Source organism: Oreochromis niloticus, linkage group LG11 (assembly GCF_001858045.2).
Source record: "Oreochromis niloticus isolate F11D_XX linkage group LG11, O_niloticus_UMD_NMBU, whole genome shotgun sequence".
Lineage (NCBI taxonomy): Eukaryota > Metazoa > Chordata > Actinopteri > Cichliformes > Cichlidae > Oreochromis > Oreochromis niloticus.
The window spans coordinates 23,550,332-23,569,338 of NC_031976.2; the positions used below are offsets into that span (position 1 = coordinate 23,550,332).

Consider the following 19,007-nt stretch of genomic DNA (forward strand, 5'->3'; position numbering starts at 1 on the left):
CTAATAACCATCCCAGAGGTTTGTGCTACAGTTCAGGTGAGTGAAATTCAAGTGTTTTATTAGTTTATTACTTTGAGCATATAGAGCTCAAACACATATCAGTAAGTATGTGTCTTATGTGCATCATACTGTACAGTTTTATGGATGCAGCTTTTTAACCAAGAAAGCAGAGAACCAACTGACCACCCTGAATGTGGTCTAAAAATGATGATATTTGCCTATGTTAACACCTGGGGGAGGCTAATGTGGCTTTAGAATATGGATTTCACAACCATTAAGTCATCGTCGTGACATCCATCCAAGAGAAATGCAGTGCAAGAGAGGGATGAGGACCAAAATGCAGCACACGAGATTTTTACTAGTAAATCGCACGGCCCTAAACCATTTAAGTTTTTATGAAAGATTAAAGTAGAAATATAGAATCTTAATTGATGCTGAGGTGAAATCAGGTTTACAATAGTAGTCTTTACTCAAAAACTTTTACATAATATATTTATTAAATGTATGGTACAAAACTTAAAAACATGGCATTTTCCCACAGAAACAAATAGATTAGTTAATAAGAAACCTACAAGTTTATTATATGTGCTTCCTCCTTCCTTTACTTATAATGTAGAACAGATGACAAATGCATTAAAATAAAATTAGATAACTTTTGAGGTGCTTCAGCAGGGGCCACCATACTCCACATCTGCTCTGAACAGAGATCAATATCATAGCTGCTGATGTGTAAATCTGTCAAAAAAGTGAAAGTTTGAAGGATTTATATCTGTCTATCACCAACATAGCTGAAAGAAAAAGGTTTGTTTCATGTTTGAATAAGAAAATGGATGAGTTTCTGCTAATGAGTCCTGCTTTAACTTTTATTATGACATCTGTAACTGAGTTTGTCAGGGTGCATGGCAAGAACGGGACCCAAATGCAGGACCTTCCAGTCTGAGATAGTGCGTTTATTTATAGTGGCAGTTAGTGAGCAATGTGCAACAGTTTCAATAACGTGATTCCCGAGTCCTGCTCCGTGCTCGTGTTCCTGTGACAGACAAACAACTCCAACACTCGATGTCACAGTCGCTCCACTCTCCTTAACCTGGTAAGACAAGAGGGGAAGATCAGTGATGAAATGCTGAACACAATATTTGAACACAAACACAACACAAAAGAATAAAACTGAGTTTAACTCTTTAAATCAGCTCATTTACCTTCATTTTCTTTTATATTGAAAACATACTTTCTTACTTCTGCTGTGATGAATAAATATTAGTCTTTTTTCAAACTCTTATGTTCTTAGTCGTATAAAGCGCTTTGAGTGCTCAGACAGAGTAGAAAAGCGCTATATAAGAACCAGTCCATTTACCATTCTTTCTGTTTTTCCTGTTATGACTTACAGACATGAGTAGCAAACACACAAAGATCTGGGGTTTGCTACTCATGTCTCAATTAAGGAAAATTAGTGAAACTGTGTATAAAGAAATTTCGATGATGGAGTCAGTTCAGTGGAGACAAATTTCTATTTTTCTTCTTAAAGACTTCTCATTTCTGATGAGCAGCCAGATAAAGTTACATAAAACTCTGTGTTCTTTCTATTCTTCCTATTATGACTTCCCTGTTTAGTTCCAAGTTATTTTCACTTCTCTGTTACAGAAATCATGTGTGTGCAGCTGAGCTTTTTCTTTTAAGCCACTGTGCAGAACTTTCTTCAGCTTTTTGTAAGAACTGCACTGAGTAGAAAATGCCAGGCCTAGATTGCAGTAAAGTGCAGACCTGAGTAGCAAACCCACAAAGATCTGGGGTTTGCAGTGGCCTACAACTTTCCAGAGTGCAGCTCTCTCTTCAGATGTCTTCCGCCTTCTACACTTTTGCATCCTTGAGCTCTTATTTTCAGTGAAGTGAAGCACGGAGAGGATGAAGAAAGATTTTAGCTTCAATAACTGAACTAAAAGACACAGAATCTGTTCAAAATTAAGGTAAGAGCTCAACCTACATTTTAAAATTTGGTTTTATATTCAAAATAAATACAAAGGATTTAACATGACCATCCTAGAAACTTTCTGTTTGCTCCGTAATGGAGTTCAAACTTACTGCAGTTTAAGAGAAAATACAGATGAAAGTGTTTCAGAAATTGTTGTATGTACGGAGTCAAAGTTAAAACTGATTTAATTTGTCAATTGGGACTCACAGATTTAAATTTGAAACTCCAATGAAAGCACCTTTTTGGTGGCAGCAAATTCTTAACAAGTGTTAATATTCATTTTGACGCTATTTAATTGGACGTATAATGATTTCAGTTGAGCTGTTTTTTAAGGAGAATTTATTTAAGTCGGTCCAGAGGAAATAAATGTCTATTTTTCTTCTTAAAAACGTCTCATTTCTGATGAGCAGTCAGGTAAAGTTACAGCAGCTTTACAGGAAACACCTTCACGTGAGCTGTTGGTTAGATTAAATTAAAGAGCCACAAGAAATGTTTCACTTTCTCAGTGACACTCTTTTCAGTTTGTAAATCTAACACCTGGTTTTATTATTTTTAACATTCGACACAGAGAGAGGACGGAAACAGAGCGAGGGCTTGGTGGTTTCTCTGTAAAGTGTTCATGTGAAGAAGAATCTCTCTGTGGCTGTGTATAAAATGAAATTGTTCACTTTTAATTATTTTTCTTGTTATGATTTAATGTTAACAGTAATGCTCATTTGTGTTTTATTTTAAACCCTCAGGTCGACTTTCAGAATGAAGGTGATTGTGTTGTTTGTGTTTGGTGAGTGAATATACTTGTGAAGACAATATTGTGAATAATCCTTTAAAACACTGCACACACATGTTGTAGATGGTGTGTGACCTCATGTTTAATGTAATTAAAAAATCATGTATAAAATTGTTTTTAGTGATCTCAGGTTCTTTAATGTCACTACAAGTTTATGACAACATAAAGAGAATATGACTGGTTTTGTCTCCATGTAAAGATGTTTCTTATATCCTCCTTTAAGGACACATTAATACAAGATGAATATTTATTTAATTCATTTGCCTTCTTTTCAGTGCTGGGTGCACTCTCTGCAGCAGGGGAAGTTTTCTTTGCAAATGTTGGGGGGAAAGTCACATTGAACTGTGGGGTCAACAGCTACAGACACACTCTGACGTGGTATTATGGATATGACCTTCTTCATACAGTTTATCAGAGAGGCTACACGCGCAGAGGTACTTGAGTATCTTGAAATACTTAATAGTTAACATCAGTATATGATGATTACATTATATTAGAACATATTTTTATTTTCTGTGTTAGGCAGTGTTGATCTTGCACGGAGGTCAGTCATGAGACAGACGAATCTGGAAATCTCCAGTGTGAAAGAAACAGATGCTGGAGAGTTCACATGTTCAGCAGATGGGACATGGCACCAACATTCACTTGTTCTGGTCTCAGGTAAACAGCAGACCCTGGAAAATATACAGTTACAAATAAATATTCACATTTAATGGAACAGTGAGGGGTTTAACATATTAGGACTGTTATGGTTTTGTTTTCAGGATCCTTCCACATTACACTGATAATCAGATTAATAAAAACACCACTGCTGTGAAATGAGGGGAATTTTTTCAATGTGACTAATAGTTCTGTTACTATATGAGCTTTAACATAAAATGGTCCTTATTTTCTGTTGTATTTGTTTTCAGTAAACTGCTGCTTAGAGAAAAGCCTATGGTGTGTTTCTATGTGGCAGTGTTGTCTGTATAACCAAATGATGAGAGAGTAACCAACAAACCTTACAGTCTGGCCTTCAATTGTTTGAAATGCAAAAATAAGAATCAGTTTCTGATAAATAAATAGTCCAAACCTGATCCTATCTTTCACCAACTACATCCTGTGGTCCTGCTACAGTTAAATGTTTGGTGGATTTATATCCATAAAATTCTGACAAGTGTATGAAATGGTTATTTGTCTATTAATATGCAGTGTAATATGTTTTGTTTTTTCTTAAGTCTTTCTCTCATGTTATAAAGCTGTGCCATGTGTCTAATGACTCCCCTTTCTCTCTCTGATTCTCACTGTATCCTCACCTCCGTCCTTCTCAGTTTCAGTCTCTGTGACTCCCTCTGCTGTTCTCAAGCTGTGTGATGAGGCAACGCTCCAGTGTGAGGTGAAACATCTGCCCCAAGGTTGTGAAGTGAAGTGGAAGAGCCCAAATGCTGATTCACCTGAATGGCCATCAACAGTTCAACTCAAACCTGTAACAAGCTCACATAATGGGACCTGGGAGTGTATCATCACCTGTGATGGCAAACAACTGAGTAAGAGTATTACTATAAAGGGTAATACACGGGTGCATGGAATGAAGGCCCATGTGTGCATATGTGGTCAAAAGTAACATAAAGATGTGTGTTTTTGTTCTTCAGAGCCTCCAACTTCAACAACTCCACCAACCACCCTGAAGAACATCACATTATTTGTAACGAGTGTTCAGGGAACAACATGTACAACATGTATAACATGTATAACATGTGCGTCCGGCTTTTGAAAATGTCTGCAAATTTGATCAAAATGATGCTTTGCTGAATGTGTAACTCATTCTTGTCTTTCTCACTTTGTCCAATGATCTGTGTTGCATTCAGGTACTGCCAACGATTGCCCACTGGGACTCTCCTGTTGGATGTGGATTGCAATCGGAGTCTGCTGTCAGTTTGGGATGTTCCTGATTGTTTGTGTCACTGTCTTGTGTAAGTGCATGAGTAGAAGGATGGTATGTGAGGAAAGGCGTCCATCAAATGTTTCTGTATAGTGTTGATAGCTGTGGTTACAGATTATGTTGGTCTAACCTCTTCGCTGAATGTGTAACTGATCAGATTCATAATTTCACTACACCAAGCTCTTACAAAGTCCCGGACACTTCACAACTGGCAAAAGTCTAAATGAGTGTCTCGGATTATCTATTACACTCTTCAGTAAATCAGTAGATGTACAGATGAAGTATTTGTTTTGTTTCCTGGGCTTTGCTGAGTAAAACCGAGAACCACCTGAAATCTCTCAGACATCTGTTCAGGCTTTTCTCCCGAATTACACTTTATGGCCAAAAGTATTTATTCGTCTGCCTCCAAACCCACATGAACTTGAGTGACATCCCATTTTTAATCCATAGGATTTAATATAATGTAGGCCCAACTTTTTCAGTTATAACAGCTTCAATTCTTCTAGGAAGGCTTTCCACAAAGTTTTGGAGTGTGTTTATGGGAACTCTTGATTGTTCTTCCAGAAGCACAGTTGTGAGATCAAACACTGCGATGAGAAGGCCTGGTTTGCAGTCTCCGCTCTAATTCATCCCAAAGGTGTTCTGTTCAAAAGTTCTTCCACACCACAGTCGCTCATCCATGTCTTTATAGACCTTGCTTTGTGCTGTCTTGTAGAGTCATGTTGGAACAGGAAGAGGCCATCCTCAAACTGTTCCCACAAAGTTGAGAGCATGAAGTTCTCCAAAATGTCTTGTTATGCTGAAGCAGTAAGAGTTCCTTTTACTGGAGCTAAGTTACCAAGCTCAACTCCTGAACAACAACCCCACACAATAATCCCCTCTACACCAAACTTTACACTTGGCACAATGCAGTCAGACAAGTACCGTTCCCCTGGCAACCTTTAAACCAGACTCATCCACTGGATTGCCAGATGGAGAAGTATGATTTGTCACTCCACAAATCATGTATCCATTGCTCAAGAGTCCAGTGGTGGCATGCTTTAAACCACTGCATGTGATGTTTTGCATTGTGTTTGTTGATGTGAGCCTTGGATGCAGCTGCTTGGTTGTGTAAAACCCATCCCCTGAAGCTCCCTGTGCACTGTTCTTGAGCTAATCTTAAGGCCTGAAGTTTGGAGGTCTGTTGCGATTGACTGTGCAGAAAGTTGGAGACCTCTGCACACTACGAAGATCGTCCTCCGCTGACGAGGTCGTGTAAAATCCCTGTGATTTTACACGACCTATCACTTTATAGCTGCATTGCTGTCGTTCCCGATCGCTTCCACTTTGTTATAATACCACTAACAGCTGATTGTAGAATATTTAGTAACAACAACATTTCACAACTGGATTTGTTGCAAGGTGGCATCCTATCATGGCACCACACTGGAATTCAATGAGGTCCTGAACACGACTCGTTGTTTCACAAAAGTTTGTAGAAGAGGTCTGAAAGCCTACGTGGCTTATTTTATACACCTGTGGCCAGAGAAGTGACTAGAACACCTGAATTTGATGATTTGAATGCGTGAGGGATTGCTTTTAGCATAATGTGTATGTCACAAAAAACTCCTTCAGGGAACAAGTCCCAAACATTAGAGCAACTTTGTTGTTGCTTCACTCTTTATGCTAACTCTGACTGTTGATTTCCACTGCCATCAGTAGTCACCTTCAGTCCCCTCCTCTGTCTTTGGACGATTGCAGCTTGCTGTCATCACTTCAGCCTCCTCGACCTGTTAGAGTGAAGAGATAGGAAAAAAAAGAATAACAACTGATGTGTTTTACAGAAAGAAAGCAAAGCACCAAAACAATTTATTTTCCTTTGCTTTGGAGATTCATGTTTTGTTTTATTTTACTTCAAAAAAAACAAAAAACAAACAAAACTTCTGTTGTGATAAATAAATGTCTTTCTGTCAAGCTGTGTGCTCTTTCAAGTTTTTGTTTCTGATATTTTTTTTCTAGTTTTTGTTCTATAGGTTGTCAAAAACAGTGGATAATCTTAATCTTAATTGGTCAGCTAAATGGCTTTTAGGGTTGAGCACATAAGCGCACACTCCTGCCATTCTAATCTTGTATTTGTGAGGGGCAGCCAATCAGAAGAAAGTTTTCTCAAGGTGGGTAAAGCTATCTATTAGATAAATATTAACTAAATATTAGATAGTATTAGACAAATAAGGCTCACCTGTCAATCAAAGTGGTCAGCTGGTGTGTTTTGGAGAAGTTTTAATGGATTGTGTGACTAATATTCTGATATCTAATAACCATCCCAGAGGTTTGTGCTACAGTTCAGGTGAGTGAAATTCAAGTGTTTTATTAGTTTATTACTTTGAGCATATAGAGCTCAAACACATATCAGTAAGTATGTGTCTTATGTGCGTCATACTGTACAGTTTTATGGATGCAGCTTTTTAACCAAGAAAGCAGAGAACCAACTGACCACCCTGAATGTGGTCTAAAAATGATGATATTTGCCTATGTTAACACCTGGGGGAGGCTAATGTGGCTTTAGAATATGGATTTCACAACCATTGTGACATCCATCCAAGAGAAATGCAGTGCAAGAGAGGGATGAGGACCAAAATGCAGCACATGAGATTTTTACTAATAAACCATTTACGTTTTTATGAAAGATTAAATTAGAAATATAGAATCTTAATTGATGCTGAGGTGAAATCAGGTTTACAATATTAGTCTTTACTCAAAAACTTTTACATAATATATTTATTAAATGTATGGTACAAAACTTAAAAACAAGGCATTTTCCCACAGAAACAAATAGATTAGTTAATAATAAAACCTACAAGTTTATTATATGTGCTTCCTCCTTCCTTTACTTATAATGTAGGACAGATGATAAATGCATTAAAATAAAATGAGATAACTTTTGAGGTGCTTCAGCAGGGGCCACAATACTCCACATCTGCTCTGAACAGAGATCAATATCATAGCTGCTGATGTGTAAATCTGTCAAAGAAGTGAAAGTTTGAAGGATTTATATCTATCTATCACCAACATAGCTGAAAGAAAAAGGTTTGTTTCATGTTTGAATAAGAAAATGGATGAGTTTCTACTAATGAGTCCTGCTTTAACTTTTATTATGACATCTGTAACTGAGTTTGTCAGGGTGCATGGCAAGAACGGGACCCAAATGCAGGACCTTCCAGTCTGAGACAGTGTGTTTATTTATAGTGGCAGTTAGTGAGCAATGTGCAACAGTTTCAATAACGTGGTTCCCAAGTCCTGCTCCGTGCTCGTGTTCCTGTGACAGACAAATAACTCCAACACTCGATGTCACAGTCGCTCCACTCTCCTTAACCTGGTAAGACAAGAGGGGAAGATCAGTGATGAAATGCTGAACACAATATTTGAACACAAACACAACACAAAAGAATAAAACTGAGTTTAACTCTTTAAATCAGCTCATTTACCTTCATTTTCTTTTATATTGAAAACAAATAGTTTCTTACTTCTGCTGTGATGAATAAATATTAGTCTTTTTTCAAACTCTTATGTTCTTATTTGTATAAAGTGCTTTGAGTGCTCAGACAGAGCAGAAAAGCGCTATATAAGAACCAGTCCATTTACCATTTACCATTCTTTCTATTTTTCCTGTTATGACTTACAGACATGTGTAGCAAACCCACAAAGATCTGGGGTTTGCAGTGGCCTACAACTTTCCAGAGTGCAGCTCTCTCTTCAGATGTCTTCCGCCTTCTACACTTTTGCATCCTTGAGCTCTTGTTTTCAGTGAAGTGAAGCACGGAGAGGATGAAGAAAGATTTTAGCTTCAATAACTGAACTAAAAGACACAGAATCTGTTCAAAATTAAGGTAAGAGCTCAACTTACATTTTAAAATTTGGTTTTATATTCAAAATAAATACAAAGGATTTAACATGACCATCCTAGAAACTTTCTGTGTGCTCCGTAATGGAGTTCAAACTTACTGCAGTTTAAGAGCAAATACAGATGAAAGTGTTTCAGAAAATGTTGTGTGTACGGAGTCAAAGTTAAAACTGATTTAATTTGTCAATTGGGACTCACAGATTTAAGTTTGAAACTCCAATGAAAGCACCATTTTGGTGGCAGCAAATTCTTAATAAGTGTTAATATTCATTTTGACGCTATTTAATTGGATGTATAATGATCTCAGTTGAGCTGTTTTTTTTTAGGAGAATTTATTTAAGTTGGTCCAGAGGAAATAAATTTCTATTTTTCTTCTTAAAAAAGTCTCATTTCTGATGAGCAGTCAGGTAAAGTTACAGCAGCTTTACAGGAAACACCTTCACGTGAGCTGTTGGTTAGATTAAATTAAAGAGCCACAAGAAATGTTTCACTTTCTCAGTGACACTCTTTTTCACCTGGTTTTATTGTTTTTAACATTCGACACAGAGAGAGGACGGAAACAGAGCGAGGGCTTGGTGGTTTCTCTGTAAAGTGTTCATGTGAAGAAGAATCTCTCTGTGGCTGTGTATAAAATGAAAGTGTTCACTTTTAATTAGTTTTCTTGTTATGATTTAATGTTAACAGTAATGTTCATTTGTGTTTTATTTTAAACCCTCAGGTCGACTTTCAGAATGAAGGTGATTGTGTTGTTTGTGTTTGGTGAGTGAATATACTTGTGAAGTGAATATTGTGAATAATCCTTTAAAACACTGCACACACATGTTGTAGATGGTGTGTGACCTCATGTTTAATGTAATTAAAAAATCATGTATAATATTGTTTTTAGTGATCTCAGGTTCTTTAATGTCACTACAAGTTTACGACAACATAAAGAGAATATGACTGGTTTTGTCTCCATGTAAAGATGTTTCTTATATCCTCCTTTAAGGACACATTAATACAAGATGAGTATTTATTTAATTCATTTGTCTTCTTTTCAGTGCTGGGTGCACTCTCTGCAGCAGGGGAAGTTTTCTTTGCAAATGTTGGGGGGAAAGTCACATTGAACTGTGGGGTCAACAGCTACAGAAACTATCTGACGTGGTATTATGGATATGACCTTCTTCATACTGCTGATCAGAGCGGCTTCACGCGCAGAGGTACTTGAGTATCTCAGAATACTTAACAGTAAACATCAATATGCGATGATTACATTATATTAAAACATATTTTTATTTTCTGTGTTAGGCAGTGCTGAACTTGTGGAGAGGTCAGTTGTGAGACAGACGAATCTGGAAATCTCCAGTGTGAAAGAAACAGATGCTGGAGAGTTCACATGTTCGGCAGATTGGACATATCATGAACATTCACTTTTTGTGGTCTCAGGTAAACAGCAGACCCTGGAAAATATACAGTTACAAATAAATGTTCACATTTAATGGAACAGTGATGGGTTTAACATATTAGGACTGTTATGGTTTTGTTTTCAGGATCCTTCCACATTACACTGATAATCATATTAATAAAAACACCACTGCTGTGAAATGAGGGGAATTTTTTAAATGTGACTAATAGTTCTGTTACTATAATGTATGAGCTTTAACATAAAAGTGTCCTTATTTTCTGTTGTATTTGTTTTCAGTAAACTGCTGCTTAGAGAAAAGCCTATGGTGTGTTTCTATGTGGCAGTCTTGCCTGTATAAGTAAATGATGAGAGAGTAACCAACAAACCTTACAGTCTGGCCTTCAATTGTTTGAAATGCAAAAATAAGAATCTGTTTCTGATAAATAAATAGTCCAAGCCTGATCCTATCTTTCACCAACTACATCCTGTGATCCTGCCACAGTTAAATGTTTGGTGGTTTTATATCCATAAAATTCTGACAAGTGTATGAAATGGTTATTTGTCTATTAATATGCAGTGTAATATGTTTTGTTTTTTCTTAAGTCTTTCTCTCATGTTATAAAGCTGTGCCATGTGTCTAATGACTCCCCTTTCTCTCTCTGATTCTCACTGTATCCTCACCTCCGTCCTTCTCAGTTTCGGTCTCTGTGACTCCCTCTGCTGTTCTCAAGCTGTGTGATGAGGCAACGCTCCAGTGTGAGGTGAAACATCTGCTAAAAGGTTGTGAAGTGAAGTGGAAGAGTCCAAATGCTGATTCACCTGAATGGCCATCAACAGTTCAACTCAAACCTGTAACAAGCTCACATAATGGGACCTGGGAGTGTATCATCACCTGTGATGGCAAACAACTGAGTAAGAGTATTACTATAAAGGGTAATACACGGGTGCATGGAATGAAGGCCCATGTGTGCATATGTGGTCAAAAGTAACATAAAGATGTGTGTTTTTGTTCTTCAGAGCCTCCAACTTCAACAACTCCACCATCCACCCTGAAGAACATCACATTATTTGTAACGAGTGTTCAGGGAACAACATGTACAACATGTATAACATGTGCGTCCGGCTTTTGAAAATGTCTACAAATTTGATCAAAGTGATGCTTTGCTGAATGTGTAACTCATTCTTGTCTTTCTCACTTTGTCCAATGATCTGTGTTGCATTCAGGTACTGCCAACAATTGCCCACTGGGACTCTCCTGTTGGATGTGGATTGCAATCGGAGTCTGCTGCCAGTTTGGGATGCTCCTGATTGTTTGTGTCACTGTCTTGTGTAAGTGCATGAGTAGAAGGATGGTATGTGAGGAAAGGCGTCCATCAAATGTTTATGTATAGTGTTGATAGCTGTGGTTACAGATTATGTTGGTCTAACCTCTTCGCTGAATGTGTAACTGATCAGATTCATAGTTTCACTACACCAAGCTCTTACAAAGTCCCGGACACTTCACAACTGGCAAAAGTCTAATTGAGTGTCTCGGATTATCTATTACACTCTTCAGTAAATCAGTAGATGTACAGATGAAGTATTTGTTTTGTTTCCTGGGCTTTGCTGAGTAAAACCGAGAACCACCTGAAATCTCTCAGACATCTGTTCAGGCTTTTCTCCCGAATTACACTTTATGGCCAAAAGTATTTATTCGTCTGCCTCCAAACCCACATGAACTTGAGTGACATCCCATTGTTAATCCATAGGATTTAATATAATGTAGGCCCAACTTTTTCAGTTATAACAGCTTCAATTCTTCTAGGAAGGCTTTCCACAAAGTTTTGGAGTGTGTTTATGGGAATTTCTTGATGCATTCTCAATCATCCAGGAAAGTAAATCTCCAAAAGTTGAATCTGTTCATCTGGACGTAGCGTTTTGTGGGAGAAACGTTTCGTCACTCATCCAAGTGACTTCTTCAGTCTCATCTGACTGCAGGTTTCCCCAAACCTTATAAACAGTACATTTGCATAATGACTGAAACCAGCCCACTGAAGGAACAATGGGCTGTGAGGTCAGTTCCTGAATCATAATTAGCTGGGAATTCTTGACTGTTCTTCCAGAAGCACAGTTGTGAGATCAAACACTGCGATGAGAAGGCCTGGTTTGCAGTCTCCGCTCTAATTCATCCCAAAGGTGTTCTGTTCAAAAGTTCTTCCACACCACAGTCGCTCATCCATGTCTTTATAGACCTTGCTTTGTGCTGTCTTGTAGAGGAAGAGGAAGAGGCCATCCTCAATCTGTTCCCACAAAGTTGGCAGAATGAAGTTCTCCAAAATGTCTTGGTATGCTGAAGCAGTAAGAGTTCCTCTTGCTGGAGCGACCAAGCTCAACTCCTGAACAACAATCCCACACAATAATCCCCTCTACACCAAACTTTACAGTAAGTCCAATGCAGTCAGACAAGTATCGTTCCCCTGGCAACCTTTAAACCAGACTCATCCATTGGATTGACAGATGGAGAAGTATGATTTGTCACTCCACAAATCATGTATCTCCCTACCCTGTGATTTAACACGACCTATCACTTTATAGCTGCATTGCTGTCGTTCCCGATCGCTTCCACTTTGTTATAATACCACTAACAGCTGATTGTAGAATATTTAGTAACAACAACATTTCACAACTGGATTTGTTGCAAGGTGGCATCCTATCATGGCACCACACTGGAATTCAATGAGCTCCTGAAAGCGACTCGTTGTTTCACAAAAGTTTGTAGAAGAGGTCTGAAAGCCTACGTGGCTTATTTTATACACCTGTGGCCAGAGAAGTGACTAGAACACCTGAATTTGATGATTTGAATGCGTGAGGGATTGCTTTTAGCATAATGTGTATGTCACAAAAAACTCCTTCAGGGAACAAGTCCCAAACATTAGAGCAACTTTGTTGTTGCTTCACTCTTTGTGCTAACTCTGACTGTTGATTTCCACTGCCATCAGTAGTCACCTTCAGTCCCCTCCTCTGTCTTTGGACGATTGCAGCTTGCTGTCATCACTTCAGCCTCCTCCTCGACCTGTTAGAGTGAAGAGATAGGAAAAAAAAGAAAGAATAACAACTGATGTGTTTTACAGAAAGAAAACAAAGCACCAAAACAACTTGTTTTCCTTTGGTTTGGAGATTCATGTTTTGTTTTATTTTACTTAAAAAAAAACAACTTTGTTACTTCTGTTGTGATAAATAAATGTCTTTCTGTCAAGCTGTGTGCTCTTTTAGTTTTTGTTTCTAATATTTTTCTCTAGTTTTTGCTCTATATGGTGTCAAAAAAGTGGATAATCTTAATCTTAATCTGTCAGCTAAATAGCTTTTAGATGTGAGCACATAAGTGCACATTCCTGCCATTCTAATCTTGTATTTGTGAGGGGCAGCCAATCAGAAGAAAGTTTTCTCAAGGTGGGTAAAGCTATCTATTAGATAAATATTAACTAAATATTAGATAGTATTAGACAAATAAGGCTCACCTGTCAATCAAAGTGGTCAGCTGGTGCATTTTGGGGAAGTTTTAATGGATTGTGTGACTAATATTCTGATATCTAATAACCATCCCAGAGGTTTGTGCTACAGTTCAGGTGAGTGAAATTCAAGTGTTTTATTAGTTTATTACTTTGAGCATATAGAGCTCAAACACATATCAGTAAGTATGTGTCTTAAGTGCGTCATACTGTACAGTTTTATGGATGCAGCTTTTTAACCAAGAAAGCAGAGAACCAACTGACCACCCTGAATGTGGTCTAAAAATGATGATGTTTGCCTTTGTTAACACCTGGGGGAGGCTAATGTGGCTTTAGAATATGGATTTCACAACCATTAAGTCATCGTGGTGACATCCATCCAAGAGAAATGCAGTGCAAGAGAGGGATGAGGACCAAAATGCAGCATACTGGGCAACTTTACTAGTAAATCGCATAGAAACCCTTTGCCCTAAACCATTTAAGTTTTTATGAAAGATTAAATTAGAAATATAGAATCTTAATTGATGTAGTGGAGAAATCAGCTTTACAATATTAGTGTTTACCCAAAAACATTTACATAATTTATTTATTAAATGCATAGTATAAAACCTAAAAACAATGTATTTATTCCCACAGAAACAAAATAGATTAGTTAATAATAAAACCTACAAGTTTATTATATGTGCTTCCTCCTTCCTTTACTTATAATGTAGGACAGATGATAAATGCATTAAAATAAAATGAGATAACTTTTGAGGTGCTTCATCAGGGGCCACAATACTCCACATCTGCTCTGAACAGAGATCAATATCATAGCTGCTGATGTGTAAATCTGTCAAAGAAGTGAAAGTTTGAAGGATTTATATCCGTCTATCACCAACATAGCTGAAAGAAAAAGGTTTGTTTCATGTTTGAATAAGAAAATGGATGAGTTTCTACTAATGAGTCCTGCTTTAACTTTTATTATGACATCTGTAACTGAGTTTGTCAGGGTGCATGGCAAGAACGGGACCCAAATGCAGGACCTTCCAGTCTGAGATAGTGTGTTTATTTATAGTGGCAGTTAGTGAGCAATGTGCAACAGTTTCAATAACGTGGTTCCCAAGTCCTGCTCCGTGCTCGTGTTCCTGTGACAGACAAACAACTCCAACACTCGATGTCACAGTCGCTCCACTCTCCTTAACCTGGTAAGACAAGAGGGGAAGATCAGTGATGAAATGCTGAACACAATATTTGAACACAAACACAACACAAAAGAATAAAACTGAGTTTAACTCTTTAAATCAGCTCATTTACCTTCATTTTCTTTTATATTGAAAACAAATACTTTCTTACTTCTGCTGTGATGAATAAATATTAGTCTTTTTTCAAACTCTTGTGTTCTTAGTCGTATAAAGCGCTTTGAGTGCTCAGACAGAGTAGAAAAGCGCTATATAAGAACCAGTCCATTTACCATTTACCATTCTTTCTATTTTTCCTGTTATGACTTACAGACATGTGTAGCAAACCCACAAAGATCTGGGGTTTGCAGTGGCCTACAGCTTTGCAGAGTGCAGCTCTCTCTTCAGATGTTTTCCACCTTCTGCACTTTTTGCATCTTTGAGATCTTATTTTCAGTGAAGTGAAGCACAGAGAGGAAGAAAAAATGTTTTACCTTCAATAACTGAACGAAAACACACAGAATCTGTTTAAAATTAAGGTAAGAGCTCAACCTACATTTCAAAGGATTTAACACGACCACCTTAGAAACTTTCTGTTTGCTCCGTAATGGAGTTCAAAGTTAGTGCAAAGGCACCAGTTTAAGAGCAAATACAGAAGAAAATGTTTCAGAAATTGTTGTATGTATGGAGTCGAAGTTAAAACTGATTTAATTTGTCAATTTGGACTCACAGATTTACGTTTGAAACTTCAATCAAAGCACCTTTTTGGAGGCAGTTTTTAAGTCTAACACAGAGTTTTATTATTTTTAACATACGACACAGAGAGAGGACGGAAACAGAGCGAGGGCTTGGTGGTTTCTCTGTAAAGTGTTCATGTGAAGAAGAATCTCTCTGTGGCTGTGTATAAAATGAAAGTGTTCACTTTTAATTAGTTTTCTTGTTATGATTTCGTGTTAACAGTAATGTTCATTTGTGTTTTATTTTAAACCCTCAGGTCGACTTTCAGAATGAAGGTGATTGTGTTGTTTGTGTTTGGTGAGTGAATATACTTGTGAAGAAAATATTGTGAATAATCCTTTAAAATACTGCACACACATGTTGTAGATGGTGTGTGACCTCATGTTTAATGTACTTGAAAAATCATGTAGCAATATGGTTGTATTGGTGTTTTAGTGATCGCAGGTTGTTTAATGTCACTCTACAAGTTTACGACAAAATGAAGAAAATATGACTTGTTTAGCTCCATGTAGAGACGTTTTTTTATATCCTGCTTTAAATAAGCGTTACTAAAACACAAGTATTTATTTACTGTGATTGTCTTCTTTTCAGTGCTGGGTGCACTCTCTGCTGCAGGTGAAGATTTTTTTGCAAAAGTCGGGCAGAAAGTCACATTGAACTGTGGAGTCAGCAGCTACAGACCCTCTCTGCAGTGGCGTCATATAAATGACTTTCTTCATAGTGTTGATCAGAGCGGCTTCCCTCGCAAAGGTACTCGAGTATCTCAGAACACTTAACAGTTAACATCAGTATATGATGATTACATTATAATAGAACATATTTTTATTTTCTGTGTTAGGCTATGTTGAACTTGTACGGAGGTCAGTCGTGAGACAGAACAATCTGGAAATCTTCAGTGTGAAAGAAACAGATGCTGGACGGTTCACATGTTTCGCAGATGGGACACGTCATAACCATTCACTTGTTGTGCTCTCAGGTACCCTGAAAAATACACATTTACAAATAACTGTTCAAATATAACCGAACATTGAAGCGTTTAACATATTAGGACAAATATGGTTTTGTTTTAATGATCCCTGCACATTACATTGATAATCAGATTAATAAAAACATCACTGCTGAAAAATGAAGGGAAATTATTTTATGTGGCTGATGGTTCTGTTACTATAACAGGTAAAAGGATATAAAACAAATATATAAAATGTATTTCTTGCACAACATGTCTTGTATATGCTTTGAAGTTTGTAGACTACATTTCCCATAATCAAGCTTAGTCTTCTCCCAGTCAACCTTCAACATCTTTAACAAACTCTGTCCTACAGGCAGCCTTCCTGCTAAAACTTTGTCCTCTCTGATTCCAAACTGGGGCAATGTCAGAAACTTCCTGAACAGGAGCGGAGCTACAGGGTGGGCAGGACCACCACAGTCTTAACTGTGGCCACCCTGCCATTGCTGGAGTCCATCAGGAGAAGGGGAAGCATCGGAGGGGCTACGAACATATGCTGGGCTCTAGAATTACATTCATAACTATTAAATATTACATAAGACATAACTATGAATTAATAATTCTATTATAATTATACTATTAACTATATAAACATAATTTTCTTTTAAAAAACTACTTTAGCTGTATTCCTAAGTTTTTTATTTCTTTTTGTCAGATACTTGAATAAAAAAAGCTTACTTTGTGTTTCTATATGGCAGTCATGCCCGTGTAAGCAAATTATAACAGTGACCAAAAAACCAAACCAAACAAAGCAGTCCAGGCCTGATCTTTTCTGTCACCAGCTGGGTCACTACTTATTACGATCCCTCTACAGTTAAATGTTTATTTGTGTTATTTCATTTCACCAAAAATGTTCTAATATGTGAAAGACGTTACCACTTTTCCTTTAATACTTAGTGTAATATGCTGTGATTGCTTTTCCTCTCATGTTATAAAGCTTTGTCAAGTGTGTAATGAGTTTGGATAAAGCACCTTGTTGGTCTCCATTTCCCTTTGTGATTCTCACTGTATCTGTGGTTATCTGTCTGTTTCCCTCTCAGTTTTGGTCTCCGTCCAACCCTCTGCTGTTCTCGAGCTAAACAATGAGGCAACGCTCAGGTGTGAGTTGAAAGGTCAGCACCGTGGTTGTGAAGTGAAGTGGAGAAGTCCAAATACATATTCACTCACAAATACATCAACAGTTCAACTCAAACCTGTAAAAACCTCACATAACGGGGCCTGGGAGTGTATCATCACCTGTGGCAGGAATACATTTAGTGAGCCTCTGGCCATCACAGTACAAGGTAATATACAGTTACTAGGAATGAAGACCCATGTCCACATATGTGGTCAATAGAAACATAAAGATGTGTGTTTTTGTTCTTCAGAGCCTCCAACTACAACAACTCCACCAACCACCCTGAAGAACATCACATTATTTGTAACGAGTGTTCAGGGTACAACATGTACAACATGTGTCTCCAGCTTTTGCAAAATGTCTGCAAATTAGCTCAAAGTGATCCTTTGCTGAATGTGTAACTCATTCTTGTCTTTCTCACTTTCTCCAATGGTGTGTGTTGCATTCAGGTACTGCCAACTATTGCCCACTGGGACTCTCCTGTTGGATGTGGTTTGTGATTGGGGTGTGCTGCCAGTGTGGGATGCTCCTCATAGTTTTTGTCACTGTCTTGTGTAAGTGTATAAAAAGAAGGGCAGTATTTGAGGAAAGGCGTTCATCCAATATTTATGTATAGAGTTGATAGCTGATGTTAAAAGAAACCAAAAGAAAATGGGTTAAAGACCTCCTGCACCACTGTGTTTACAGATTATGTTGGTCTTCTGTTCAGTCATCTTCACTGAATGTGTAACTGATCAGAGTCATGATTTCACTCCACCAAGCTTTTACAAAAGTCCTTGCACGCTTCACAACTGGCAAAAGTCTAAATGAGTGTCTCAGATTGTGTATTACACTCTTCAGTAAATTGGTGCAGATTTACAGATGAGGTGTCCGTTTGTTTCCTGGGCCTTCCTGGGTGAAACTAAGAACCAACTAAGATCTCTCGGACATCTGTTCAGGCTTTACACACAAATTACACTTTATTGCCAAAAGTATTCACTCGTCTAGCTTGACATGCATATGAACTTGAGTGGCATCCCATTCTTAATCCATAGTGTTTAATATGATGTAGGACCAACTGTGGCAGCTGAAACTCTCATAGGAAGGCTTTCCAAAGGTTTAGGAGTGTTTATAGGAGTTGTTGGTGCTTCTGTACACCTGTCTAGAAGCACATTTGTCAGGTCAGACACTGATGTCAGACTAGAAGGCCTGGCTCACAGTCTCCGGTCTAATTCATCCCAAAGTTGTTCTGTCGGGTGGAGGTTGGGACTCTGTGCAGGCCAGTCACGTTGTTCCAACAGGAACGGGAAGAGACCATCCCCAAACTGTTCCCACAAAGTTGGAAGAATTAAAATTGTCCAAAATGTCTTAGTATGCTGAAGCATTAAGACTTCCTTTTACTGGAACTAACCGGCTGAACCCAACTCCTGAACAACAACCTCGCACAATAATCCCCCATCCACCAACCTTTACACTTAGCACAACGCAATCAGACAAGTAGCGTTCCCCTGGCAACCGTCCATTGCATTGTCCAGATGGAGACTCTTGATTCGTCACTCCAGAGAACATGTCTCCACT

General features: G+C 37.9%; 2 protein-coding genes across 5 annotated transcripts in view; both read left to right on the forward strand.

Annotated features, from left to right (window-relative positions):
* The window catches only part of LOC109204210 (basement membrane-specific heparan sulfate proteoglycan core protein), a 33,793-nt gene that overhangs the window by 6,172 nt on the left and 8,614 nt on the right, over positions 1-19,007 (forward strand). For 2 of the 4 annotated variants that reach the window (XR_003222282.1, XR_003222281.1), the window contains 4 exons: positions 9,845-9,982; positions 10,638-10,853; positions 10,959-11,058; positions 18,994-18,998. Coding sequence is in view for 2 of the 4 variants with exons in the window: in XM_025911771.1 (XP_025767556.1) it covers positions 4,067-4,303; positions 4,388-4,483; positions 4,604-4,770 (500 nt within the window). In the remaining 2 variants the exon portion in view is untranslated. Of the gene's footprint in view, positions 1-4,066; positions 4,304-4,387; positions 4,484-4,603; positions 5,103-9,844; positions 9,983-10,637; positions 10,854-10,958; positions 11,059-18,993; positions 18,999-19,007 lie in introns of those variants that run through there. The other 2 variants (XM_025911772.1, XM_025911771.1) reach the window with 2 other exon arrangements.
* LOC109204205 (hemicentin-1) lies at positions 14,902-18,744 on the forward strand. Its single transcript, XM_019364736.2, has 7 exons — positions 14,902-15,128; positions 15,584-15,624; positions 15,919-16,077; positions 16,166-16,303; positions 17,374-17,616; positions 17,701-17,787; positions 17,900-18,744. The coding sequence occupies exons 2-7, from the start codon at positions 15,597-15,599 to the stop codon at positions 18,064-18,066; spliced, it is 822 nt and encodes a 273-aa protein (XP_019220281.1). The 5' UTR covers positions 14,902-15,128; positions 15,584-15,596; the 3' UTR covers positions 18,067-18,744.